The sequence below is a fragment of the Myotis lucifugus genome, unplaced genomic scaffold, assembly GCF_000147115.1.
Source record: "Myotis lucifugus unplaced genomic scaffold, Myoluc2.0 scaffold_54, whole genome shotgun sequence".
Taxonomy (NCBI): domain Eukaryota; kingdom Metazoa; phylum Chordata; class Mammalia; order Chiroptera; family Vespertilionidae; genus Myotis; species Myotis lucifugus.
Genome location: NW_005871102.1, coordinates 4,873,366 through 4,900,935, shown reverse-complemented (window position 1 = coordinate 4,900,935; position 27,570 = coordinate 4,873,366). Strand labels below are relative to the sequence as shown.

The following is a 27,570-nucleotide window of genomic DNA, read 5'->3' as shown; positions in this document are numbered from 1 at the left end:
CAAATTTCTTATTTAAAAAATAAGGATGTTGCTTTAAAAACACTTTACTTTCTTCAAAAGAACTTTAAAATCCGAAGAACTTTAAAATTACCATCTACAGAAATGTGTTAAACCAAAGAGATCAATAGTCTATATAAATCTACGTAAGATCATAACAAAGTAGCTAAATATGAATTCAGGGAAAACCCAATGTGATACCCAATTAAGCATAAGATGAACAGATGAAATCACTCCATTTGTCAAATAAGTTGTACACTGTGTAGAATGCAAATTAAAAAACCACAGTATCAATAGCTGACTTAAGGCTCAGCCTCTAAGGTTAAACCTAAGATAGTTGAATCCACCTATGGCAGTAAGAACAAAGAAAGGGCTTGAAGGAACTGAGTCCATCATAGAAAAATTGTGTTGCAGAATCTCAGGCCAAGAAGGGACCTTTAGAAGTTATTGTTTCAGGAACCAACTATGGAGCTACATTACTCTTCAAAGTCTGTTTTTAAAATTAGTTTTGATGAACAGTAATAGATTCGTTTTCATTATCAGAAATGTTACTATAGTTGCCCCTCTTAATTCCTGACCACTATATTCTATATAATTCACAAGTCACTGTATTAAGAAATATACTTACTATATAAATTACATATCTATGGTCACAGAAAACCTAGTATATATACCAATCTTGAACATCATCTATGAATTTCTCTAAATTAGACCAAAATTTCTATAATTACCAATCAATGATTGTTTTATGACATGAAAAACTAAAAATTTAAAGATTAAATTACAATACTCTAATTGAAGTTGGCAGATAATTTTGATTTAGACAATGTTTCCATTACCCTCATTATTAACAATGAAAATTTGTACTTAAGTATTATCTTTATAAAATTATGAAAAAATTAAGATAATATACAAATATTACAAAGCTTACTTATTTTTCTCACCTTTCCCATATGACTGATATGATTTTGTAAAAATATTAATGACACTACGTGGACTTCCCTTTGCCAATTCTTCCCATGGTTCTTTGCTTTGTGTACCACCTATGTGACCCAAAAGTGGTAAGAATTTTTCAGCTTCCTTCTGAAACTGTTTGATAGGTTCATAAGCATTTCTTTCTCCAGCACAAAATTCCTTTTCCTTTAAGATTTCTGCTATCTTCAAAGAGGGCCGTCCATCTCGGCCTCCCTCTTCTTCAGAGAGACTCCCCTCACTAAGAAGAGGCCCTTCACTGACTGAGTCTGTGCTGGAACCAAGAGACGTTTTGGCTTTGAATTGAGAACAAGGCTGAAGATCAGAGCTAGAAGAGTCAGTCTGCTTCTTACACAACTGTGCCAGCAGCCCTTCTGGTTTGGGACCAGGGGATCTCATTCTGAAGCTTGATATGGCACTATGAGGTCTTATCACCTCAGGAAGCTTTTTAAATTCACTAAGGTTGCCTACACCAGGAAGCTCATCATCAAAAGTTGCATGAGATACACAGGTTCCTAGCATCTTTTGAATTCTGGCAGCGAAAACATCTTCAGTATCCTCTTTCACAGGTGGACTTATAACCTTTGTCCAAGGTCCATCTTCTTGGGGTGTTTGTTGCACATCATACTCAGTGTTCCACACTGACCCATAATTAATGTTAGCCCCAGCTAATTTCTTGGCTTCATTTTCAATCCTGCTGGACAAAGAAGCAGCTGTTGCTTTCAGGGCTTCAATACGATCTAGTTTACTCTTATATTGGCTGGCACTAGGTTTTAACAAGGCATCTTGATGAGCAGCTGGTGAGGTCAGATATGGTTGAGGTGTAAAAGTTAATGGCCCTGAAGCAGTATTATGGTTCTTCCTGGTTGGTAAAATAGATTCCAAATCCTTATGCAAAAATCCTGCATGCTCTAGACTCAAGAGATGGGAGAGTAAATTTCCAGCTGTTCCAACAAGAGGCTGTGGTTGAGAATGATGGACACGTGGGCTCAATCTATCAGGCGGCATCCATGTAGGTTCTGTCAAGTCCCTTCTGCAAATGAAAGTCACAATATGTTCGTTAACACAGCAACTCATAACTAAGCTAATGGGTTTTTTTTAAGTTTTGTTTTTTTCTGATTATAAGAGTAATGTACACTCACTGCAGGAAAAAAGGACAGGTGAAGAGGACAAGAAAGATAAAGATCACTCATAGCTAAACAATGACAAAGAGGCACTATTAATATTTCACTTAGAATTATATTTTCCCAAATGTTTTTCTACATGTATGTAATGTTTTGGTGTTAATTTCACAAAAATATAATTTTATCATACATACATACTGTTTTGCAAACTGCTTTCTTCAACTAAGATATTTTGGACTATTCATTAAAGAGAAGGCATTCTTACCTTTAAGACTCTGTGGACAAAATTCTTTACAACACTGGCTCTACCCTTCCCTTTAAAAATAATGCTACATAAAAATGAATGCTAAGATTGATAAATATTAAAGAAGCATCGAACAGACTGTCAAACTTCAGAGGGAAGGCAGGAGAGGGTGGCGGGAGGGTAAGAGATCAACCAAAGGACTATGTACATGCATATAAGAATAACCAATGGACACAGATACTAGGGGGTGAGGGCATGTGCTGGTGGTTTGGGGTAGCCGGGGAGAGCTCAATGGGGGAAAAAAGGACACATATGTAATACTATATGTAATACTTTAAACAATAAAGAATTTTTAAAAACTTAAAGCAGACTATAAAACAAAAAAAAAGATTGATAAATATTAACATAGACATGATATATATTATTCTAATTAATAGTTAATTAATGACAAACATTTATGTTTAACATCATATGTACTAAAGAAATAAAGAGACTACTACAATCTAGTTCTTAAAAAAATAATGAACATAAAAACAGTGAGTACCAATGTAAAACTATGAGAATCAGTCATATATATATGATACAATGAAAGGTGTCCATAAAGTCTAATAACAGAATAAAGATGTCCTAGGCAACATTATTTAATTCACCTGTTTCCAGACTATGGACACCCTGTATATTAAGGGATACTATAGATATATTGAAGGCTGATGTTAACTATTAAGAAGATTCTTAGACAAAATAACATGACATTTTTTTCCCTTGGAATTATCCATTATTTTGGGATGATGACATGAATATGTTTATCAAATTTGAAGGTGACAGAAAGCTGGGAGGCACAGCTAACCCTACATTATCAAATGACTAGAGGCCCAGTGCACAAATTTGTGCATGGGTAGGGTCCGGCTGGTCCACCCCGATGGGGGCCCATCAGGCCAGATGGCAAGGGGGCAGGACCACCGATCAGGGTGTTGGGGGCCAATCAGGAGCAGGGCCAGCTGGGGGGAGGGACCACGGGCGGTTGGCCGGACAGCCCCGTCCCCGGTTGGGTGGTGGGGGCCAATTGGGGGCGGGGACGGGGCCAGCCAGGGGGGTGGCCAATCAGGGCCCGAATCAGGTTAGTTGACTGCCGTAGTGCGCGTCATAGCCACCAGTCGTTCTGGTCGTTCCACCATTCCAGTCGCTGGGCTTTTATGTATATCTACTAGAGGCCCGGTGCATGACATTTGTGCATGGGGTGGGGGGCCCTCAGCCTGGCCTGCACCCTCTCGCAGTCCAGGATCCCTCGGGGGATGTCCGCCTGCTGGCTTAGGCCCGACCCCCCTGGGGATCACGCCTAAGCCAGCAGTCAGACATCCCTCTCGCAGTCCAGGGATCTTGCAGCCCAGGACCCCTTGCTCCTTACCACCCACCTGCAGTGGAGGCAGGAGAGGCTCCCGTTACCACCACTGTGCTTGCCAACCATGAGCCCAGCTTCTGGCTGAGCAGCGCTCCCCCTGTGGGAGCACACTGACCACCAGGGGGCAGCTCGTGCATTGAGTATCTGCCCCCTGGTGGTCAGTGTGTGCCATGGCCACCATTCGGTCGATTTGCATATTAGGGTTTTATTTTATAGGATGACTCAAAGTTATTTGGACAGGCTGCAATCTTAGACCAAACTAGTACAGATAAATGTGAAGTCCTACCAATTAAGTTTTTTAAAAAAATCATTTGCAGGAGGGTAACCAGGGTGATGAGGAAACAGAAAAACATGTCATGTAAAGTTGGGTTTGGAGGTTATGTTGTAGCACTCTTTTATACTGAAGGGCTACTATGAAAATAGAATGAAGAAAGGAAGATTGGTGCATAGATTCTATGCCACTGAATATAGATTCTTACAAATGCAAGGTGTGAGGTTATTAGGGCCCAAACTAAGCTGGTAGTAAGGGAATGCAAAGGAAGTTATAAATAGCCCTGGCCGGCTTGGCTTAGTGGATAGAGCGTCGGCCTGTGGACTGAAGGGTCCCAGGTTCGGTTCCGGCTGGGGGCACGTGCCTGGGTTGCAGGCTTGATCCCTGGTGGGGACATGCCGGAGGCAGCTGATCGGTGATTCTCTCTTATCATGGATGTTTCTCTCTCTCTCTCCTTCTCCCTTCCTCTCGGAAATCAATAAATATATTTTAAAAAAAGGAAGTTATAAATATAAAAGTATTGCTGAGCAAAAATACAAAATATTTAAATTCAACTGTTTAGAATACCAATTTTTTGGCAGGTACTATGTTGATGGTAGAGGATTAGGGGTAAACTAAAATGAAAAGATGTAATCCAGTTAAGACTTAATCCTTACTCTTTGATTTCTCAAGATCTAGAAGGGCTGAGAGACTAATAAACAACTAAAATACAGTGTTAAGTACTAATACAAAGATATATAAAGTTCAATAGGGTGTAGACAGGGAACTCTGCTAGCCAAGGAAAGGGCCTTTTGAGCCCTCCCCTGCAGGCCTGATCGCCAACTGCCCTCCCTTTCAGGCCTGGTCCCTCCCAACTGCCCTCCCCTGCAGGCCTGGTCCCTCCCAACTGCCCTCCCCTGCTGGCCATCTTGTGCTGGCCATCTTGTGTCCATATGGGGGCTGCCATCTTGTGTTGGAGTGATGGTCAATTTGCATATTACCTCTTTATTAGATAGGATAGGTAAAAGTTGAATAGAATAGAAGATGCAGTAAGTAGAAGTGTAATCATGCTTAAGTCTCTATTGGAAGATAGAAACCAATTTCTAAACAAGCCTCTTGCTCACATAGGTCAGTCAACAAAATTAACTGAGCATAGACCACTATACTAAATTTTATGGGAAGATAGACCCTTGATCATCTTTCATTCTCTCCTTTTTACCTTGCAAGAGGCTGTGGTGGTTCTGACAGGGACATGTCACTGCTGGAAGATGCACTTGGGGGACGTTCCTGCACTTTGTTTTCTTTGTCAGATTCTCCAGATGGCTGATACCCTGGTCTGGTCTAGTAGAAAAAGGACATCAAATGCATCTGACTCCAATCACAAAGATATATTCAGGGAATACATGGGACAAATATTAAATCATTTCACCTTTATAAAAATCATAAAATGTAGGGGCTTTTTTTCCTGTCAAAACCCATTTAAACTTAGTTTGTTTTAAAAACAGCCATTACAATTAATAGCAAATTTATACCTGAAATCCAACAAGGGAACCTAATATTAACTGCATAATTTAGAGGATATTATACTCTTTCTAAACCTCAGTTTCTCACCAGATAAGTAAAAATACTAGTATTATCTACATCTGCTCAGACTTGTGAAAATTTACTAAAGCTAAGTCTATAAAAACCTTTAAAACGGTACACATTTAATGTTACTTATTATTTTTAAAAACATTCACAATAATCATAAAATTACTACAATGAACTAGAATATTCTCTAATTTCAGCACAGATCACAAAACTAGGCTTTTCATTATCATAATCTAACTTCATGTGCTCAGTAATACAATGAAAACTAGCAATGGATGATATGAACAGATTGATAACAGAGAAATAGTAAATCTGTAATTGAGAACTTATGTTCAATCATATTTATCAAATAACTCTTCATATACAATAAATTTCATGAAAGGCCATCATTACAAATTTTGCCTGACCATACAGAATGGTTGGTAATTTTTAAATAGTATAGCAAATAAACTTTTCCTAACCATGAATTACTTCCCTTTGTATTTCTGCCACTACTATTACCTGTATTTCCTGCATAGTATGTTGATGAGTCGGCTCTTCAAGCAAGGTCTTTTCTAGTAGCAATTTGGAGTAAGTTTCCTGTAGACGCCTAGTTGCTGATGGCTCAGAAGGAGGCACATTTTTTACTTTAGTAAAGGCTTCTTTCTGCTTCCGGTAGAGCTCCTGCAATCGTTTGTTCTTCTGCTCAGTGGCCTCCTTTTGAGCCTTCTTCTCTTCATTTTGCTTCCTCTTCCTTTCCTCCTGCTGTTTAACAATGTACTGTCGTACCTCATCTGTGTCATAGTGGCGCTTTTTAGAAATAACAGGGGGATCTTCATTAGCTGTTATTTTGTCAGGTTTTCTTTTTATTGGGCTATGACTCCTCCAAGCTTGTACTGGTGCTGATGACTTCTGATTTTGTAACTCTCCTGCCTCTAGCCTTGTCGCAGAATCCAGCTGTAGGTCATCAAGAATTCCACGAATTTCAACAGGTAAAAAGTCTTTATTTAAGGCAGTATTTTCCTCCTGTTTATTATCTGGAAGAGATCGAGCTAATTTCTTTATATTATTTTCAGACCGAGCTCTACTTCTTGAACGTTCTGTGTTTCGTGGAAGATGTCTATGTGAAATATTCAACCTGGGATCAGATTCTGCTCTTCCAATATGACTTCCTGCAAAGGATGAACTGTTAGTGATGTATTAAAATTCTGTATTCTTTCCTAAAATTTATTGCACTCACTGAGAAAATTTCCCTTTATCTTAAACTCTAATTTAAATATTGTATAAAGTCTTCTAAAGAATATTATAGAAGGAAACAAAATCATCTCTTTTTTTTTTAGCAGTAGGAGAATTTCTATATTCTGAAACATTATGCTTCCTTGGCATTAGAAAAAATGCATATTTTAATATTTCTGAAATAAGGACAGATATTGTTGATGTGAATATTTAACTATTAATGGAAAATTATTATCTCTCTCTCTCATGTGCTTATTTAATGTTACTCTCCCTCCCAAATTCCCAAACGTCTGATTTAAAAAAACCAACAATATTACACTGACACAACTCTCCAAAGAGTGACAGAAAAAATTAAATATATAGAAAAACAATCATGTTATCATCTAGATATTTGTTGATGTGGCTTACTTTTAGGCTAAGAATGCATGTGAGTTTATTTATAAGCTAAATTAAAGTGAAGAGAAGCAAATACAAAGTATATATTAACTTCTATATACCAAATTATACCTGCAATTGCATTTCTTACTGAATCCATTCCATAAGTTCAAATTAAGGCAGATTTTGCTACTGAAAAGGAAAGCTGGCCTATAGGTATAAATATTTCATTTTCCAAACTTAGCGTTCATGAAAAAGTAGCTAGTTACTGCAAATAGCATTCAAAAAGAATTTCAAAAAGAGAAAAGTAATGGAATCAAGGGTCAAACTAAGGAGTTGTGGATCCTATTCAAATTTTGCTACCCACTGCCTATATACCCAATTCTCTCTCAGGGCTTATTTCCTAATCTGTCAAATAAAAAAACTGAACCTTTTTAATGTATGCCTGTGTTTGTGTACATAGGGATCAGAGAAATTGGTTTTGATTCTCCTAAGGTTCCTAAAAGTCTATTAATATTTGATTAAATGATGCTTTGATATTCACAATATAATAAATATAACATAAACAAAATTCTTAGTAGAGATCACCATAACTCCTCTGTGCAGAAGTTATCCATAGATAAGCCCAATAGAACGTCTTCTTTTTTGAGCTACATTCACAATTTTACATATAAAGCAGTCATAGAGCATTACCAAAAGAGTATTTTCACCCTCTTTAAGTACTTACATAAGAAAATTTTAATTATTGAGGTAATGTAATAGATTACTTGCCAGATTTAGTAGTTCTTTCTCTTCCACTTCTGTCACTTGATACTGTCCTTCGCTCTTTTTGCTCCATTTTGGGTGCAGGTCCCAGAATCTTCTTTACTAATTTTTGTCCATCTCGCCAAGAAGATGTACTTATCAGATGACTGCTACCTAAAATATAAGCATTGAATTTAAAATTTAAATTTTAGCTGTAAAAAGTATATCTACTCAATCATACAGGTTTCCTAATATTCTTAATGCTTATCTTATGCCAAAGTCAAAAGATTTATAATCTACTTTTACTTTTAACCCTAAGTCTCCAAAATCAATGAAGTTTATTTAAATCTTGATGTACCCACACACAGTTAAGTACAAAATATTAATAATGATAACTGAAACCTAAAAACTAGGTCACTGAATCCAACAATTTTTCCACAGAACAAAAATATTCCTTAACTATAAAAGTGTTTGGTTATCCACACTAGCACAGTATCTGGCACATAGTAAAATGTGTATTTGCTGAACTTAATCTAAGCACAGAAAAAAATCTGAGTAAATATATAACATATAACAGTTAACTGTGATTACCTTTGGAGGTGATGATATTACAGGGAATTTCACATTAAATTTCACAGATATATACCAAAACTACACACTACATTTTTTGTGTAAAATAATGACATTAAACAAATACTATCAACATTTTCAATTATGCCAATTATAAAAGTTTATAAAAATAAAAGAATGTTCCAGTAAATACAGCTGCTTACCAGGAGAAAATCTTTTCATTTACTATTGTTAGATTGTAAAAAAATTAAAATTAGACCATCATCTCAAAATAGACAGTAACTTAAAAACAACAAATGATATAAAAGACTGTTTATAAAATAGAAACCATAAAAAATAACCATAAGATATATATTTAAATACAAAGTAACATAAGAAATGGAATAAGCCCTAACCGATTTGGCTCAGTGGATAGAGCATCGGCCTGCGGACTGAAAGGTCCCAGGTTCGATTCTGATCAAGGGCATGTACCTTGGTTGCGGGCACATCCCCAGTAGGAGGTGTGCAGGAGGCAGCTGATCGATGTTTCTCTCTCATCGATGTTTCTAACTCTCTCTATCCCTCTCCCTTCCTCTCTGTAAAAAATCAATAAAAAAAAAAGAAAAGAAATGGAATAAAAATAAAATAGTCCTTTAAACCTAATTAAATTAGAAAAATGATCTTTACATTCATAGTCATTGTTGGTTGAATTATAATAAAACCATTCTAGTTATGCATTGCTTGTTGAAATATAAGTGGATATAAAATATATATATATAAAATCTAATATATATATATATATATATGAAATCTAATAATAGACAAACATGGTAATTGACCATACCTCCGTTACGCTTCCCATTGGCTAATCAGCAGGATATGCAAATTAACCCAACCATGATGGCGGCCGGCAGCCACGCAGCTGAAGCGAGCAGGAGGTTTGCTTGCTCCAGTGATGGAGGAAGCCAAGCTTCCTCCTGCTGCGGCTGGGCTCTGAGCTCCACTTTAAGTAAGCAACAAAGTTGCAATTATAGAAGCTAAACAAACCCCAGATGCCTGCTTTCAGCCAGCCGTGGCCTGGGACATGGAGCGGCAAGGCAACAAAGTTTCAATTACAGAAGGTAAATAAATCCCAGAATAAAAAAAAAAGAAGAAAAAAAGGAGAGGCTGGGAGCTTCAGTCGCCGGCCAGCCTGAAAACGGCCCTCAGCCCCTCACCCAGACTGGCCAGGCACCCCAGTGGGGGCTCCCACCCTGAAGGGGGTGTGGCCAGGCTGAAAACAGCCATCAGCCCCTCATCCAGGCTGGCCAGGCACCCCAGTGGGGACCCCCACCCTGAATGGGGTGTGACCAGCTGCAAACAGCCATCAACCCCTCACCCAGGCTGGCCAGGCACCCAAGCAGGACCCCCACCCTGATCCGGGACACCCTTCAGGGCAAACCAGCCAGCCCCCACCTGTGCACCAGGCCTCTATCCTATATAGTAAAAGGGTAATATGCAAACTGACCCTAACAGCAGAAAGACTGGGAATGACTGGTCACTATGACACACACTGACCACCAGGGGGCAGACGCTCAATGCAGGAGCTGCCCTCTGGTGGTCAGTGCGCTCCCACATAGGGGAGCTCTGCTCAGCCACAAGCCAGGCTGATGGCTGCCAGTACAGCGGTGGTGGTGGGAGCCTCTCCCGCCTCCTCAGCAGCGCTAAGGATGTCCGACTGCAGCTTAGGTCTGCTCCCCGCTGGCAAGTGGACATCCCCCGAGGGCTGCCGGATTGCCAGCTTAGGCCCAATCCCCTGGGGAGCAGGCCTAAGCCAGCAGGTGGTCATCCCCCGAGGGGTCCCAGACTGTGAGAGGGCACAGGCCGAGCTGAGGGACTCCCCCCACTCCTGAGTGCACAAATTTTTGTGCACCGGGCCTCTAGTATATATATGTATGTATATATGGGTACAGTTTCTTTTTAAAAAACACAAGCTGGTTTGGCTCAGTGGATAGAGCATCAGCCTGGGCACTGAAGGGTCCCAGGTTTGATTCCGGTCAAGGGAACATGCTCGGTTTGTGGGCTCGATCCCCAGTGTGGGGCGTGTAGGAGGCAGCCAATAAATAATTCTCTCTCATCATTGATGTTTCTACCTGTCTCTCCCTCTCCCTTCCTCTCTGAAATCAATATATATACATATTTAAAGAAATACAACACACAGACACACAATAAACAGTATTATGTGTCAGGGGCCCCAAAACTGCTCATTCACCTTGTTCAAATAATGCAAATAATAGCATGGTATCTAACAGAAATAATACAAAAGAAAGAAAAAACAAATGAAAATGTTCATTATATTATTATAAGAATTAACCTAAATAATGAAGAGTGTTGAATGGTGAATTAAACTAGATTTCTACTAAATAGAGTACTGTGTGGCCATTTCAAATCACAATTTCTATAAGAAATAACAAAAATGTTCTATAGAAAGCTTCTAAGAGAAAAAGATAAAACTTTATATATGCAATGACTACAATCACATATTATTATGATTTTAAAACTTTTGTAAGGAAGTACACAAAATAATACTAGTACTTTATTTAACTAAGGGTAGTTTTTTTGTGGTTTCTTCTATTTTTCAAGATTTTTGTGATGCCATGCCTTCTATATATATAAAAGCCTAAGCGACCATACAACCGAATGACTGATCGCTATGACGTGCACTGAACACCAGAAGGCAGATGCTAAATGCAGGAGCTGCCCCCTGGTGGTCAGTGAGCTCCCACAGCAGGAGTGCCACTCAGCTTACCGACCCATCCCAGTGGCCCACCAGCCCGGCGGCAGCCACTCACTCCCTCTGTAGTTCCCAGGTCCAATCTCCAGAGAACAGGCCAGGCCCGATCCCGACAGCGATGCCTCCTAGAAGTTGGCCTCGGGCACCTCGGCCGCTTCCCTTCCCTAGACACTCCGCAGGGAAGGAGCAATATAAAAGCAGCTGCCAGGTGGCTCCCAACAACCGGCACAAAAGTCAGCAGGACAGATCTGGATCCCGGGCTAGCAAGGGCATCCCACTGCCCGCCCAGAGGGCCGATTGTGTCCTTTACCCCCCTCACCTTCCTCCGGATGGGCACCAGACATAGGGCTCACAGCCGCTGCGGCGACGCTAGCCTCTCCCAATCGGGACTGACTGGGTGCAAGCCGGAGGCAGGCATAGTGGGGCCGGGATGAGTGGGAAAGGCAGGCAGGAGTTGCAGGCGGTGTTGGACTGCGAGTTTCGGCCAGATCCCCGCAGGCCAACCCTAAGGGACCCCACCCGTGTACGAATTCGTGCACCAGGCCTCTAGTTAATAATAAAAGACATTTGTTTAGAGTTTCTTTAAATGGGGCTTTAATTTAAAAGTTTAAATGCAAGTATAGTTTTAATGAAAACATCTATTATGAAGAAACATGAATTATAAATGTGTGCTATTTATTTTATAAAAGAAATATTTTTGCAACTTGTTATTAACCTTAAACAGTCAATCTAAAAATATTTAAAAGATTGTACGTCTATTGCTCAATTTAGTTATAAAAAACTTTATGCTTTTAAGCAAAATGAGAGAACAGACCTCCCTTCAATTTCAACTTACTTTTCTGAATCAAAAGCAAGCAACTATAAATATACTGGTAGTTATTTATAAATGTTGGCTTCTGAATATCCTTGTTGGTTATTTCTGAATTCTGGCTTTCTGGAATAGTCTCATGCAGTCATTGGTAGAAAAAGAGGACTTCCACTATAGATAAACTATTAATACAGCTTTTGCACATTTAATGACTCAGTCTCAGTCATTGCCCCAGTACACACATAGGAATTAGCCTACCACAAAACTGGACAAATACAATCCAAGATCAGTGTTCAAAAGTTATAGTAGTTCCAGTGTTTCATTTCAAACTATGCCCCTGATAACAGTATTACATAGTAACTCATGAAAAATAACATGCCTTATTATTATTTTTTATTGATTTCAGAGAGGAAAGGAGAGGGAGATAGATAGAAACGTAGAAACGTCAATGATGAGAGAATCATTGGTCAGCTGCCTCCTGCATGCCCACTACAGGGGATTAAGCCCACAACCCAGGCATGTGCCCTTGACTGGAATCAAACCCAGGATCCTTCAGTCTGCACGCTGACGCTCTATCCACTGAGCCAAACCAGCTAGGGCATGTGCCTTGTTTTTTTAAGAATTAGTTTAGTTTACATTCAGATAATTCATGCTCCTATAAATATTTTTTTTATTTGTATACAGTGAGGGTCATTCTCTTCTGACAGCTAAAGTTAACAATGGGTGTCACAAAATATGTTATTTGCCACTCTTAATTAGTCTATGACCAGAAATACAAGTGCCTGGTCAAAACCCAGTGCCCCATCACTCCTGCTCTTTGTTCCCACAGATCTTGCACACCCCCTATCATACATTCATCACACTTTATTCTAACTGTGTATTACCGTCTTCCTGACAAGATTATAAGCTTCAGGAGAGCAGGGACTATGTGCATCTTGCTTACAACTGTACTGCCTAAGCTAGTATAGCACAATACCTCACATATAGCAATTGCTCAAAAATATATGCATAATGAATGAATGTATGAATGATTGATTCAAAATGTCTCCAAGCTGAAAGTGACAAGCTCCCAACTTTCTCCACTCTCTCTTGGCCCAAATTACTCACTGACATAAATATGATATACTAAAACAGCCATTTTCAGTATAATCAGAAATAATAATAATTAGTAATGGACTTATTCCTAACACTTGAGTGCTTACCATACATATGCCAGGTACTACATTGAGTCCTTTTAGATATTATTTTAGTTCTGACAACGACCCCATGAGAAGTACTACTGCCTTCTTATTTTACATATGGGAAAAATGAAGGACACTAAAATTAACTCATTTACCAAAGGATCAAAGCTAGTTTATAAATCTGGGCAATCTGGATAGAGCCTAAAATGTTGATCACTATGGAACTAGGGAATTCTCTTTTTCACAGTATTGATCAACTCACTACAGGCATGGACTGCCATACATTTGTTAGTGATAGTCATAAGCAATCCCTTTCTATATAAAAGTTTACTGCATAAAAATCATTACCTTTCATCTGATTAATTTTTATTAAAAAATGACTGAAAAAAATTTGGGGGGGGGGTGATAGATGTGTTTAGTATCATGGTAAACCTGTGGCTTCATGGGTATAGACTTACTATTATATAAGAACTTATCAAACTATACATTCTAAATACATGTAGGTTATACTATGCCAATTAAATACACATACACAAAATAATCTATCTATATATATAAAAGCCTAAGCGACCGTTTGACTGATAGCTATGACGCACACTGACCACCAGGGGGCAGACACTCCGACCAGTAGGTTAGCTTGCTGCTGGGGTCCAGCCAATCGGGACTGGGCTAGACCAGCCGGACATGCCCTGGAGCCCTCCCACGGTCCCTCCCCAGCCCTGATCGTGCACCAGTGGGGTCCCAGATTGCAAGAGGGCGCAGGCCAGGCTGAGGGATCCCACCAGTGCATGAATCCGTGCACTAGGCCTCTAGTGATATGTAAACTGTATTCCATTTTTATATGTGCCAAACAATGAGAACATCTGGTTAACAAACATTTATTTCCATGTAGATGCCATTTCAGTAATATCTAACTTTAGGAGGTACATGATATTGAGAAAACTAACCTGTTTTACATTCTGGACTTGAAACCTGTGCTACCTTTTGGACTTTTCGTACTGGCTTGACCACTTTCTTCTCTTTACTTTTTTCAGCAGGTTTCTCTTTCATAGAGACGTCTTCTGAAAATCAGAAACATTTACAGCAAATATTACAATTATTTCAACCCACCTACTCATCCTCCCCCAGTATGAAAAATCAATATAAACTTTATAATTCTTCACTGAGGCTATTTCTATGACCCATAAGCTACCAATGCCAGCTCCTTTTACGAAAAGGTCTAAAGATTACTACTACTCCACCGTTAGGTTCCAAATCTTTGTATTTATTTTTTTCAGCAAATACTTGAGTAATGTAACTCGATTCCACAAACTGGAAGAAACTTCAACAGTAATGCTTTCCAGCCCAAGTTCCACAGCATTTATAGAATCTCAAGAGATAAGCACTTTCTCAGATTCCGATTTCATTTAAAACTTCCTATGTAACTGAGATATTAATGAACTTCTAGAATAAAACTTCATAAAATACCTAATATTCCTAAATTATGCCCTTTTATAGTTATGCTAGTGAAATATGTCAAGGTATTTCACATACAAATTACTACTCACTAATTTTTTCAATTCTAATCTGGGACTATATACAGGGGTGGGCAAAAGTAGTTTTACATAGTACAAATAAATAATACAATAATTAATAAATAAATAATACAGGAAAAACTCTGTTTCACATATTCACAACTATAAACCTATTTTTGCTCGTGTGTGTGTGTGTGTGTGTGTGTGTGTGTGTGTGACTTAACCTCCATTACAAATAAATAAAGTAAATAAATATACTTTAAAATATACAGAGAGAGCTCTGCATTCTGGGCAAAGTGGAAGTAAGTATGAGTCAAAGGCAGGAGCATACCAAATGTCTAAGAAACAGCAGGAGGCCAGTATACATGAAGTGAAGAAAGAGAAAAGTTGAATATACCAATAAGCTTAAGAAATCTATTATGTATCCAAAGGAAGATGTGGCATTAGCAGCTGGATATAAGAGTCTGAGTTCAGAGGAGACGTTTGGAACAGAGACATAAATTTGGAATCATCATCAACAACAAATATTTAAAGCCCTGAGACAAGCTCATGTGTATGTAGATTTATAAAAGTTGGGAGGGGAGGGGGTGGGAAAGAAAAGAAGGGGAGGAGGACAGACCCAAGTACTAAGAATGAGACATGCCAATTTTTAGAGATCAGAAGTAGATCAGGAAAAAAACTGAAAAGGAGCAACCAGACTGAGGAGGAAAACCAAACACTTATGGTATCCTAAATGTCCAGTGAAGAGTTTTTTAAAAGAGTTTCAATCATGTCCAGTGTTGTGAGAAATCAAGATGACAAATCAAAATTAAACACTGGATTTAGCAATGTGGAAGTAGCTGCTCCCTGGTGGTCAGTATACATCATAGCGAGCAATCAAACTCCCGTTCTCCCAGTTGAACTCCCGAGGGGACACTTTGCATATTAGCCTTTTATATAGAGATACTTCTTCTCCACAAAAGAATTTCTGAATACAGTGCTCTACAATTAACAGTAGGAAAACTGGACTGAACACTTAAATGCCACCAAATTTATTAGAAGGAACTCTATGGAGGCTTACTAGAAAAATCTCTGGCTTTATAGTCAGAGATGGCTTTGAATCTTGGCTTCAATTCTTTTTTCTATTGCTGACACTATTATAGATGTCCCCATTTCCCTGTCTTTATCCCCTTCCACCCAGGCCCTCGTCCCCCTTGGCTTCGCAACCTTGGGAAAATTACTCTTTGAGCCTCTATTTCCTCAACTGTAAAAAACACAGAATACTAAATACTAGCATCTTGTCCAAAATCATACTAGGTGTTCAATACTTAATAACATTATGAGTATGACCTTCCTATTTCCCTCTTCCTATCTTCCAGAAGTACCTCGTATTTCCAATCCTCTAACATTATTCCCTTCCTATAAGGTTCATTTTTCTTCCTGCATTTTGCCCTCATGTTAGTATCGTCTTAACTGCTGCCTGCCAATCACTGACCATTTCAAAGATCTCAAGAGATCTAGCAGAAGAAATAAACTTCAACTAGACTGCTGTATTTTCTTCAAACAGGCCCTACTCTGCAAGTCCCTCAGTTTAAAAATAGCCTCGTTTCTGTCACATCAGCCTTGTATGCTAATTTTAACCCTGGAGCAGAGCCTAGAGGCTAAGAGAGCCTTATGACTAAAACCACACCACTTTAGTATGCTATGTAGTTAGAAAAGGGAAATATCTTTAGCTTGGTGACCATTTTTATGTTTAAACTAGTGGCCTGTTGCACGAAATTCGTGAACATTAAAAGGGAATTAGAGGAAATATTTTAATATTGCCATTTGCCCTTTCTCTATAATAGAAGTATCACGGATTTAAGAAAATTAGTTAAATGTGTATGAAAATCTCCCTCCTGTCAGAGTCTGGGGCGCGCTAAGGGACCCAGAGTCAAGTCCCCACCCACCCACGCGCGCCTCGAAATCGCGAGAGACTCAGACCCAGCCAGACCCACCCCCGTCAAACCCCGCAGGGTGGGGGGTGCAGCCTCAGGTCTCCCAGCCCGGAGCCAGGCGGCGGATGCAGCCTCAGGTCCCCCGGCCCGGAGGTGGACAGGTGGACGCAGCCTCAGATCCCCCGCCCCCCCGCGCAAGGGCACGAGAGCATAATGACCATTTGCATATTAGCTCTTTATTGTATAGGATATTTTAAGTTAGACAGTATGCATGATATAACACTAAAAATCTTAGAAAGCTCTACTCTCACCTGCAAAGTGAAGTGCTAAGTCTCGATACAGTTCTCTACTCATGTTTTGAAACTCAGCCTCTTGCCACACTTTGCCATCAGGTGTTCGAATCTTGGTCTCTGAAGGATTGAAGCCTAATACATTTCAACACACAGAACATTCTTATCAAAGTTGCTTTATAAGTTTTGTTCGTTATACTCTTTTTTAAAATGAGATATAATTAACATACTTTAAATTCACTTTTTTAAAGTGTACATCTCAGTGGTTTGTAGTATATTTACAAAGTTATACAACTATCACCATCTAATTCCCAAGCACTTCATCTCCCTGAAAAAAAACCCTGTACACATTAGCAGTTGCCCCACACACAACTGTCTCTGTTCCCTGGCAACTGCTCATCTACTTTCTATCTTTATGGATATGGCTATTCTGGACATTTCATATAAATAGAATCATACAATATGTGGTTTTGTGTCTGGCTTCTCACTTAGCATAAGTTTTCAATATTTATTCACTGTATAACATGTATCAAAACTTTATTCCTTTTTATTGTCAAATGATATTTCAATGTATGGATATACCAACATTTGTTATCTATTCATCAGCTGATGGACATTCTATTTTTTGGCTACTATTAATGCCACTGCTATGAACATATGTGTACAAATTTTTATGTGGACATATGTTTTCAATCCCCATGGGTATTATACCTAGAAGTGGAATAGCTGGGTCATATAGTAACTCTATATTTAAATTTTTGAGGAACTGCTAAACTGTTTTCTAAAATAACTGTACTATTTTGCATTCTCACCAGCAATGTATGAGGGTTTCAATTTCTCCACATCCTCACCAACACTAGTTATTGTCTGTCTTTTTTATTACAGTCACCCTACTAGATGTGAAATGGTATCTCAAGTATGGTTTTGACTTGCATTTCCCTAATAACTAATAATGCTGAGCAGCTTTATAAGGTTTATGAGAGGAATGCATAATTAGCTACTACATAATGTGTTGACAAATACTATTTGGAAAAAGTAAGCTTCAGGGAGATAAAGCAATATATATTTCTTCAAAAAGATTAGAAGTGGTCCTAGCTGCTTTGGCTCAGTGGATAGAGCGTTGGACTGTGGACTGAAGGGTCCAGGTTTGATTCCGGTCAAGGGTATATGCCCAGGTTGTGGGCTCAATCCCCAGTTGGGGGCATGCAGGAGGCAGCCGGTCAATGATTCTCTCTCATCATTGATGTTTGTATCTCTCTCCCTCTCCCTTCCTCTCTGAAATCAATAAAAATATATTTTTAAAAAAAGACTAGAAGTGGAGAAATACTGAATTAAATGATAAAAATGTCAATCATCATAAATTATAAATATCAGAGATTTAAACTATCCTTCTCAAGACTGATAGAGAGACTACTTATTCTTTTCTTTGAAGATAGGCATTAGTTGCTAACATCTGTCAGACTTTGCCTATGACTGAACTAACTTCTAGAATAAACAAACCTTAAATGTATAATATGCATTTAATGGGTTTGATATAAATATAGCAAAAGTTTTGGATAGTAACTCACTATCTCAGAAACAACAAGCACATTTGACCCCGCCATTTGCTATTTGCTCTGTCAACAGTGTGGACAATTACTACATGGTACACAAATAATTAAAAGGTATAAAATAATTTTATTAATAGTACATTAGACCAATCATGGATAACAGAGCAATTTTTTTCAGGATTCTAAAGAGAACTATTCACAATTTTATCACAAATTAGCTAGAATAAAATGCAAATTACCTGTTTTTTAAAAACTAATTCACAATGAATGTCATTAGCAAAACAAAATAAAACTGGTAATTTGTCTAAATGTACACAGCAAAATATGTTCTGCAGAAAAAAATGGCTAAAGACACTTTAGGGCTATAAAAAATTACAAAAGTGGTCAGAGAAAAATTGGATTTAGTAGAAAAATACAAAACAAAATTGAGTAGAGCAAAAACTGTCCTAGTTTGTTAATAACTTAAAATTAACAGAAGAAACAAATTTTGACAATATTTTGATCTTCATACATTTATCTAGAAAAACTGAACTTGGAAAAATATCCACAAAAGTTACAATGGCAGATGTTTTCATGACAAAAGTCTAACATAGACTAACCTGATCAATGAATTAACTCTTTAATAAAAACTTTACATGATGACCCTATGAAAATAATTTCAGGAACATAAAAATACAAACTTCTTAAAATCACTATATATAAAAACATGAGCTGGCTAAAAACAGACATTCTCTCTGAAAGAGTTATACCAACTCTATCAATGTTAAACACAGGGGAAAAAACTCTAGTGTCAAAACTTGAGAGTTAAAACAACAGGAATCAAATGTTAGTGCCAAAATATTCTGTAACTAAATATTAACTCAAACTGACTAAACTGTTCTTTAAGTATTACTTGTGAAAGAATTCCTAATAACAATCTAAATACAATGGCAGAATAAGAGCAATATTTTTCAGTTCTCTGAAAATGTACTAGTTCTTAATTCCTCTTTTTTTCAACTTATTAAATGTTCATACTATGGCCCTGATGGACTTATTAATGAAGTTCTGATTTAGGTCCAGTGTAGGATCCAGAAACCTGCATTTTTAACTTGCACCTTGAATTAATTTCTTGATTTGAGAATCACAACTATTTTAAAGATGATCATTTCTACTCAAATACATCCTGGGGAGATAGAGGAATAAGGAGGCAGAAAGAGAAAGATACAAGGACTGATTACAAACCTTTATATGCTGGAGCAGGCGGTGCTGTTGCCACTTTCCTGACTTTTGCTGTCACTGAGCTATCAACATTAACAACCATTACTGGGTGGTCAATATGACCCTGATTCTGGCTCCGGCCATTTATTTCTTCTGAGTGTTCCCACTGTTTCCTAATCCGCTCCTTGAGTTTCTCCAGTTTGACATCATGTTGTCGCCGCTTTAAGATATCTAATCTTTGGGAATTACAAGTACTCGTAGAAGAGGGAGAAGAGTCAGTTAGCCGTAACACTTTTGGATCAATATCATGGCCTATGTTATTGCCAGAAGCCTTCAAATTGTTCTCATTTCCCTTTGTTCTATTAGGCTTTTCTTCCTCAGTTCTCATTGGAGCTGCCATCTTAATCAAACTTTCAGAATTTTGCAATGCATCAATTGCTGGTCGATCATTTAAAAACCTAACAACAGTATCATTCATGACAGATGATTGGGAACTCTCAAAATCACGGCAATGTGTATTCCGTTCTTCTCGACTGCTTACCCTCCAGTTCCCATTTTCAGGCTTTTCTTCATTAACATCCACACAATATACATGCTTTGACTCTAAAGGATTGGGACTTACATTGGAAGGTGTGCCATGAACTTCCCTATTATTAAAAAATAATAATTAGTTTAAATAAAAAGTACAAAAACCAGTCAAAATGAAACCAGTCTTACAAATGGAGAACTCCAAACTAAAATTACAGAACAAACGATACCCTGAAATTCCAGTAGGTTAAAACTAATAAAATAACCATTACTAACATTAAGACTCAATGACCTCTCTATCAGGTTCTAAACCATAATGTACACATTATAAAATAAGAAAAATACAAAAGGTTTTGTGGGGAGATTTAAGAATGCCAGAAAATAGGATTATATTCTGATTTTGGATATTCGCTTGACACCTTTTACCAAAATGTATGTTTTACTCCATCATGAAATCTTAAGTACTAGGAAAAAAGTTCTCAAATACTGGCATTTCATGTGTGTAACTTCTAAATAACGTACCAAATTAACAAATAAATTGGGAGCAGAAATAAAGTAAAAGTACAATAAATATTTTCCTTCAAATAAATGTGGTTAGTAAAGTCAAACCTCTTTGAACCACAGACTACTCTTTTGGCAGCTTCAAACTACGTAAAGCATATGGAGAAACTCTGCGGTAAGCAAGAAGACTAGACATAGCCAAAGCACATATCACAAAGTCCACATTCTCTATTCATAAAAACACCAGCACAAGTCTTCCTTCAGAGACTATTTTTATTTTACGCATCATTCTAATAAGTTATATTTTGGAAACAGAAACAGTTTATTAAAAGGGAAGTTAATGAAGACAAAAAGGCCTCAGCAGCAAGAACACATGAATCATGAAAAAACACCCAACAATATTATAAAAGCACACATAGCAACGACCTGGACACGCAATGTCTGAAGGAGTAGACTTTGCCACCTGTGGCCATTGAGCACTTGAAATGTGGCTAGTCCAAATTGTGATGTGCTATAGTCACATATGAATTCAAAAGATTTACAGCATCAACAAAAGAATGATGCATGTGTGTATGTAACTACTAAAAAATGTTTAGATTCCACATGTGGCTGCATTAATGGGATTATTGTATAGCACTGATAGAGATGTTTCATTTAAAGGCTTAAAACTGCCACAAAAAGTCTTACAGCCATGACTATTACAGCATAATATGATACATAGATCTATTATGAGTATATGAGTATGTGTGTTTATCTGAGGAGATAGTAGTCTACAGCTTTCATCAGGTTCTCATTGAGGTCCATGACCCAAAAAACATTAGATCCTGTTCTGAGTGGCTGAATATAAATTAGATGGGGGCTGAGAACCGAGTCCTGCAGCTTCCACTAGATATCATGACTAACTGCAATTATTTTCACTATCTTGACCAGACTGTAACAATTCACAGTTAAAATGATTTAGGTCTAAAATTAGCACAGGTGGAAATAGAATAAAGCATTAAAAGAATAAAGCATTAAAAATAAATTAAATTAAAAATAAATTAAAAGATGTTACATACTATGCTTCAATCTTAAAAAGGGAAGGACATTGAAAAGAAAGGAGGGCAGGATGGAGAAATTAATTCACTCACTAAATATTTGCTAAATACATATAAGGGTGTTCACTATACAATTTTTCTACATTTCTATAAATATGAAAATTTTCATAATAAAATGTTGGGAAAATATTTATGGAATACTTAGTAAGTGATAGGCATTAAGACAGGGCTTTGAGAATAAGACAGATTTACAGTCTTATATAGATTAATGCAATGGGTCGTTATAGAAACAAAATATAATGCAATATGAAAATGCTCTAGTGAAGGAAGTTATATAGTATTGTGGCAGCACAGAAGAAGGGTTAAATAGGCTGGGGGAATGTAGTGGGGTAGAAACAGATCTCATGATGTTTCATACAGATGGTGAAAAAAGATGAAGTTGAAGTGATAAATGTAGTTGAGTTGGCCAGGTGAAGGGCGTTCTACTCACAGCTAGCATATAGGCATTTTTTTCTTAAAAGATGCAAAATTTACATAATTTTAAATATTAGGTAGTATTCTTAGCAGAAAGAACATTAGAATCTATACACAGAGTTAGTAATTTAGTTTCAATTCTGATAGTTACTACGTTTCTAGGCAAGCTGCTTAATATTTTTGTGTTTAAAGATTCTGAACTCTGATTATTTTTCATAATTTTCTTTTCTCTTTTTTCTAAACTATGAACTTTTACCCAGGTTAGATCCATGGCCTTCTCTTTACATTTCTTTCACCATTTTGATTATGACAACTCCCAAATTTATATTCCCAGCCCTGACCTTTCTGTACACATTCCTATCCAAATTTTCAAGTGCCTACTAAATATTTTCACATAGACATTTCAAAATTGCATCAAACTGAACTATTGAAAATGGAACTCATAATCCACCTCTATCTCTCAAATTCTTTCTCTCAAATTTAAGAGTACAAACATATACCCATTACTATCAAACAGCATCATGAAACTCCTTGATTGATTGATTGGCACTTTAAAATACTAAAAGTGCCTATAAATGCAACAAAGAAATATAAGGGTCAGTGTTTATTACTTCTTACTATTTGCTATACTATGAGCACAAACACATTTATATCATTAGTAAAATGTCCCACAAACAAAGACAAAATTTGATAATTTTATCTGTTGAATATCCTAAATTATCACCTAATCAAAAACACAAAGCATTTTATATCATCCATACTATCAAAATTTATTCATTAAACTTGAACATCTGACTAAATAAGTTGCTGAAAGGAGCCACTGGCTAATGGTAAAACAATAAACCAGCCCACATTCTCAAGAAGAAATTTTAGGTAACTGATTAATGCTATCAAAAAAAGAAGAAAACGACGCTATACAAAGTTCATTATGTATAATATCCCATATGAGATATTAAGGGAGGGGGGGAAGAACCACAGTTCCTGAGTAATTTGTCTGTAGCAAACATACTTATTGCAATGGTGGTAGCTGCCTGGAGCAAATATTACTACTTCTTCCCTCCCCAAATATTTAATCAGTAAATGTAGAAAGTCAGTATTTCATAATATAAAAGACGTTTGCTTTATTTTTTTCTAAAAATGAAAAGGTAATAATACCAGAGCCAGAGTGCTATGAAAAAGTCAGAAAATAAACTATAATCTTACTGTAAATATTACAGGTTAGCCCTATTTGATAACTTTTTAAGAAAAAAAACACTAACCTGTAAGAAGCCAAAGGTTCACGGAATTCCACACGATTATTTTTCTTTACATTACTTTCCAGGGTGGTAACTCTGAGAGGACTACGAGATTTCTCTTTCCGTGATTTAGAAGATTTGGAGGTTGGAGCATTAAGCCAAGTATCATCCAGGTATCTTCCATCTGGGGAGGGAAAAAAATCTGTGAGAACATATGATATAAAATACTACTGTCTCTGAATCTGACAAGGATCTAAGAAAATAACTTAGGTATCTATTATTTCTGAGATCTCTAGCTGGATATTATATAAGTAGCTGGAAAAAACTCAGGCTATTTAAATTATTACAGTAACTCAAATCTATAGAGAAAGATTATATTCTGTGCAAACAATGCAAAATAAAATTCAACATATAAAATTTCTTTTTGTCAAAGGCTCTCACTCACTGAAAAAAGGAAATATCAGATAAAACCCAAAAGATTCACAGATTTTTTTTTAAAAGCACAATTTCAGTGGAAAGTACTAACCTGCAGGTTTTAGCCCACTGATTAGGAAACCAAAGAATTAAATATATGAAAAATAAACAAAAAATCATTGGCATTGTGTGAATTTATGATAGTATCTATAAGACAGATATTCCATTTATGATTTTAAACTCCAACAGAAGATACAAACCTTATTAAGCCAACTAAATTTCAAAGTGACATAAAGACCTGTGATTTTCTTTTTTTAAAAAGACATATAACCCCAAAGGCTCAAAATCAAATTCTCACCACTAAAAACAAATGAAAATTCGCTGTTAAAGGTGATACAGTGGTGCTTAAGTCCCTAATTAATCGATAAGGAAAATACTACCTACAGTCAATAAATTTGAGGCTGCTTCGTAACTACTTAGTACCAAAGGAAAAATGAAGAGGTATAGTCTCTGACAAGAGAGCAAGCAAATACATGGGACTATAAGAAGAAATTAAACTGAATCAAAACCAACATCAAAAATTTATATTAAATACATTCAGTAACTTCATACATACCTTTTCTACTTATTTTTCGGGTAGCACTTGCAGAAGATTTCTTGGTATCCATGACAGAATCAAACACAGCTGTACTTGTAGGGGTTACTTCTAATTTGTTTTCAATGTGTCTCAGCTAAAGTTAATTACCATTACAACAAATAGGTTAATTCTGTAAATAGCCAGCTACTATCAAATTACAGTTATTTAAAACTATATCAAATAAATAAAAAATAAAACTATATCGCCCAATACCTTTCTCCAAAATAGGGGAAAAAACTCAGGAATATTTTACTTTAATGAACAAAACTATAGTGTTTTCATTATTTATTTCTTCAGCTATACTAATAATTGGCACAATGCTGCCCAAATTTAGACAAGAAAACCAAAAAGATTCTGAGGAATATCAAAGACTTTCTATTTGTCTTGACCTATTTTTTAATTGTTGTTTTATTAAAGCCGTAAAAGTTTTCTGACATTATATGCTGCATATCATTATGCATATATCTTGTGCATGTTACATGCAAAAAGTAGGAAAAAATAATTCAGACATACTAAAACTTAAGAGTACTATTCAAACAGCCACAACTTTTTATAGTCTTTTGTCTATAAAATAAGTTTCACAATAAGGATAAAGATAACAAGATAGAATTCAGGTTTCCATACAATTTACAATATAAGTCAATTTTTGTTATAACCACCAATGTTCTCAATGATTTTAAAAAGCATTTTCCCCTTAATAGTAATCATTTGTAGTAACCAAAATGGTGAAAAACATGTATTTAGATCTATTAAACAGAAAAGGTATAAAAAAACAAATTAAAATAATAAAAATTCCACCACAGAGAGACAAAAAAAACTTTGTATAAAAATCTGACTTATCTTCTTTTGAATTTTTGCAGTGCAATGTACTCAAAAAAGTGAAATAATCCTACAATAGTTCTGTATCAGGCTTCTCCTCCTCCATTTATGAGCCCCTTATCACCCTTAAAAATTCTTTTAAAAAATCCAATCATTTTGAAAAACTAACAGTTCAGTTCTAAATTAGTTTAGCTCTAAATTAAATTGGAGGATAGAAACTATTCCTGCATTATAGATGTATAATGCTCATGTAGAAGAGAGAAAATACAGCTCTGGCCAGGTGGCTCAGTTGGCTGGAGCGTCTTTCTATACACCAAAAGGTTGCGGATTTGCTTCCCAGTCAAGACACATATCTAAGTTACGGGTTTGATCCCTGGTCAGGGTGTGTACAGGAGGCAAGAAATTGATGTTTCTCTCTCTCTGACCCTACCTCTCTCCCTAAAATCAATTTAAAAAAACATATCCTTGGGTGAATTGCTATTAATGAGGTCAAAATTTGACCCTGCACCCTGGTAGTTTGCTCAGTGGTTAGAGCACCGGCTTGCCTGCATACCTCAGTTGCAGATTCCCCCACCTCTGTAGGAGAGAGTAAGGGAAGCAACCAATTGATGTGTCTGTCTCACATCAATGTTTCTTTCTGTCTCTCTCCCCCCTCCTCCCTTCCTTCCACTCTCTCTAGAAATCAATGGAAAAAACATCCTCGGGTGAGAATTTAAAAAAAAAAAAAATTTGACCCTGCATTATAACCAAATGTAGGTTACAGTACATTTTCCAGATTGATTTTCAAACCAGTTCAAAAGATTAGGAGACAGAAAATAACATCCTATATAATAAAAGCCTAATATGCAAATCGACTGAATGGCAGAACAATCGGTCGGTGGGGGGTGGGGCCGAAGAGCAGGAGGCACCAGGCCAGCTAAGGCGGGTGCCAGCGGGCAGAGGGAGGGGATGGCAATTGAGGGACGATGGGGGGCGGGGCTGGCCACTTGCCGGCCAGCACCATCCCGATTGGCCCGTCGGTCGCATCCCGTAGAGGGAGGCACCAGCGGTGGCAGCAGGGCGATGGAGGGGCGGGGCCGGCTGGTTGCCAGCCAGGGCAGTCCCCCTATCGGCCTGCCATTCACCTCCTGCAAAGGGAGGCCAAACTGCGGCTTAGGCCCGCTCCCCAGAGGCAGCAGGCCTAAGCTGTCAGTCAGACATCCCCCGAGGGCTCCTGGACTGTGAGAGGGCGCAGGTTGGGCTGAGGGAAACCCCCCAAGTGCACGATTTTCATGCACCTGGCCTCTAGTATTCAAATAATAAAGAAGTAGGTGATTCAAATTCAGATAGAATACAAAAGAAAACAAAAAGGACATATTAGAATTGTAATGTGCCCAGAGAGCAAATGAAAAAGGAAGGAGTCTCCCTTCGAAGGGACTATGCATCACATGCCAAACGTATTTGTTTTACTAAACTCCTGATAAAACTGGACACACACAAATGAGAATAGGCTGCTCACAGTCATTCTTCAGTAATGCTGAAAGAAACCCTTCTATTACTGCCACAAAAAAGAAGAGATAATTCAGTCCATTCAAGAAGTAGTTGTTCCTTTCATTTCCTGACTGAGCCCTTTACCTAAACTTAGCTCCACCTTCCCAAATTCATTTTGTTTTAAACCTTCATTTCAACACACCAAATGAACAAATTTAATAAAGGAGAATAAATAGCAGAAATTACTTTAAGATTTTATGTCATAGTGTTGCCGAAACTGGTTTGGCTCAGTGGATAGAGCGTCGGCCTGCGGACTGAAAGGTCCCAGGTTTGATTCCGGTATGTGGGCACATACCCAGTGGGGAGTGTGCAGGAGGCAGCTGATCGATGTTTCTCTCTCATCGATGTTTCTGACTATCTCTCTCCCTTCCTCTCTGTAAAAAACCAATAAAATATATTTTAAAAAAAAAAGATTTTATGTCATAGTGTTAATGTTCCAGATACCTAAAGTGTCTTGATTATTCTTTTATTATTTAACTAGAGGCCCAGCGCATGAAATCGTGCACAGGTAGGGTCCCTAGACCTGCCCTGCGATCAGGGCCATCTTCTGCCCACTTGCCAGTCCCCAGTCCCACACCGCTGCCACCCCCTGGTTTGCCGTGGTTCCCCATTTGCCATGATTCCCCATTTGCCATGCTGCAATTGGAGCCTGTGGACTTGGGGGAGGGACCAAGAGGTTGGCCGTCTCCGTTCCGCCCGCTTGCCAG

The 27,570-nt window shown here is 37.6% G+C and overlaps 1 protein-coding gene across 7 annotated transcripts in view; it reads right to left on the bottom strand.

Moving 5' to 3' along the window:
* CEP350 (centrosomal protein 350) overlaps nt 1-27,570 on the bottom strand; it is a 115,905-nt gene that overhangs the window by 71,575 nt on the left and 16,760 nt on the right. For 5 of the 7 annotated variants that reach the window (XM_014456060.2, XM_023754001.1, XM_023753998.1 and 2 more), the window contains exons 4-12: nt 24,494-24,608; nt 23,488-23,647; nt 19,713-20,335; nt 16,963-17,076; nt 14,169-14,282; nt 7,938-8,084; nt 6,078-6,727; nt 5,206-5,327; nt 942-2,002 (exon numbers count right to left, since the gene is read on the bottom strand). In XM_014456060.2, the coding sequence (XP_014311546.1) occupies nt 942-2,002; nt 5,206-5,327; nt 6,078-6,727; nt 7,938-8,084; nt 14,169-14,282; nt 16,963-17,076; nt 19,713-20,335; nt 23,488-23,647; nt 24,494-24,608 (3,106 nt within the window). Of the gene's footprint in view, nt 1-941; nt 2,003-5,205; nt 5,328-6,077; nt 6,728-7,937; nt 8,085-14,168; nt 14,283-16,962; nt 17,077-19,712; nt 20,336-23,487; nt 23,648-24,493; nt 24,609-27,570 lie in introns of those variants that run through there. The other 2 variants (XM_023754000.1, XM_023754002.1) reach the window with 2 other exon arrangements.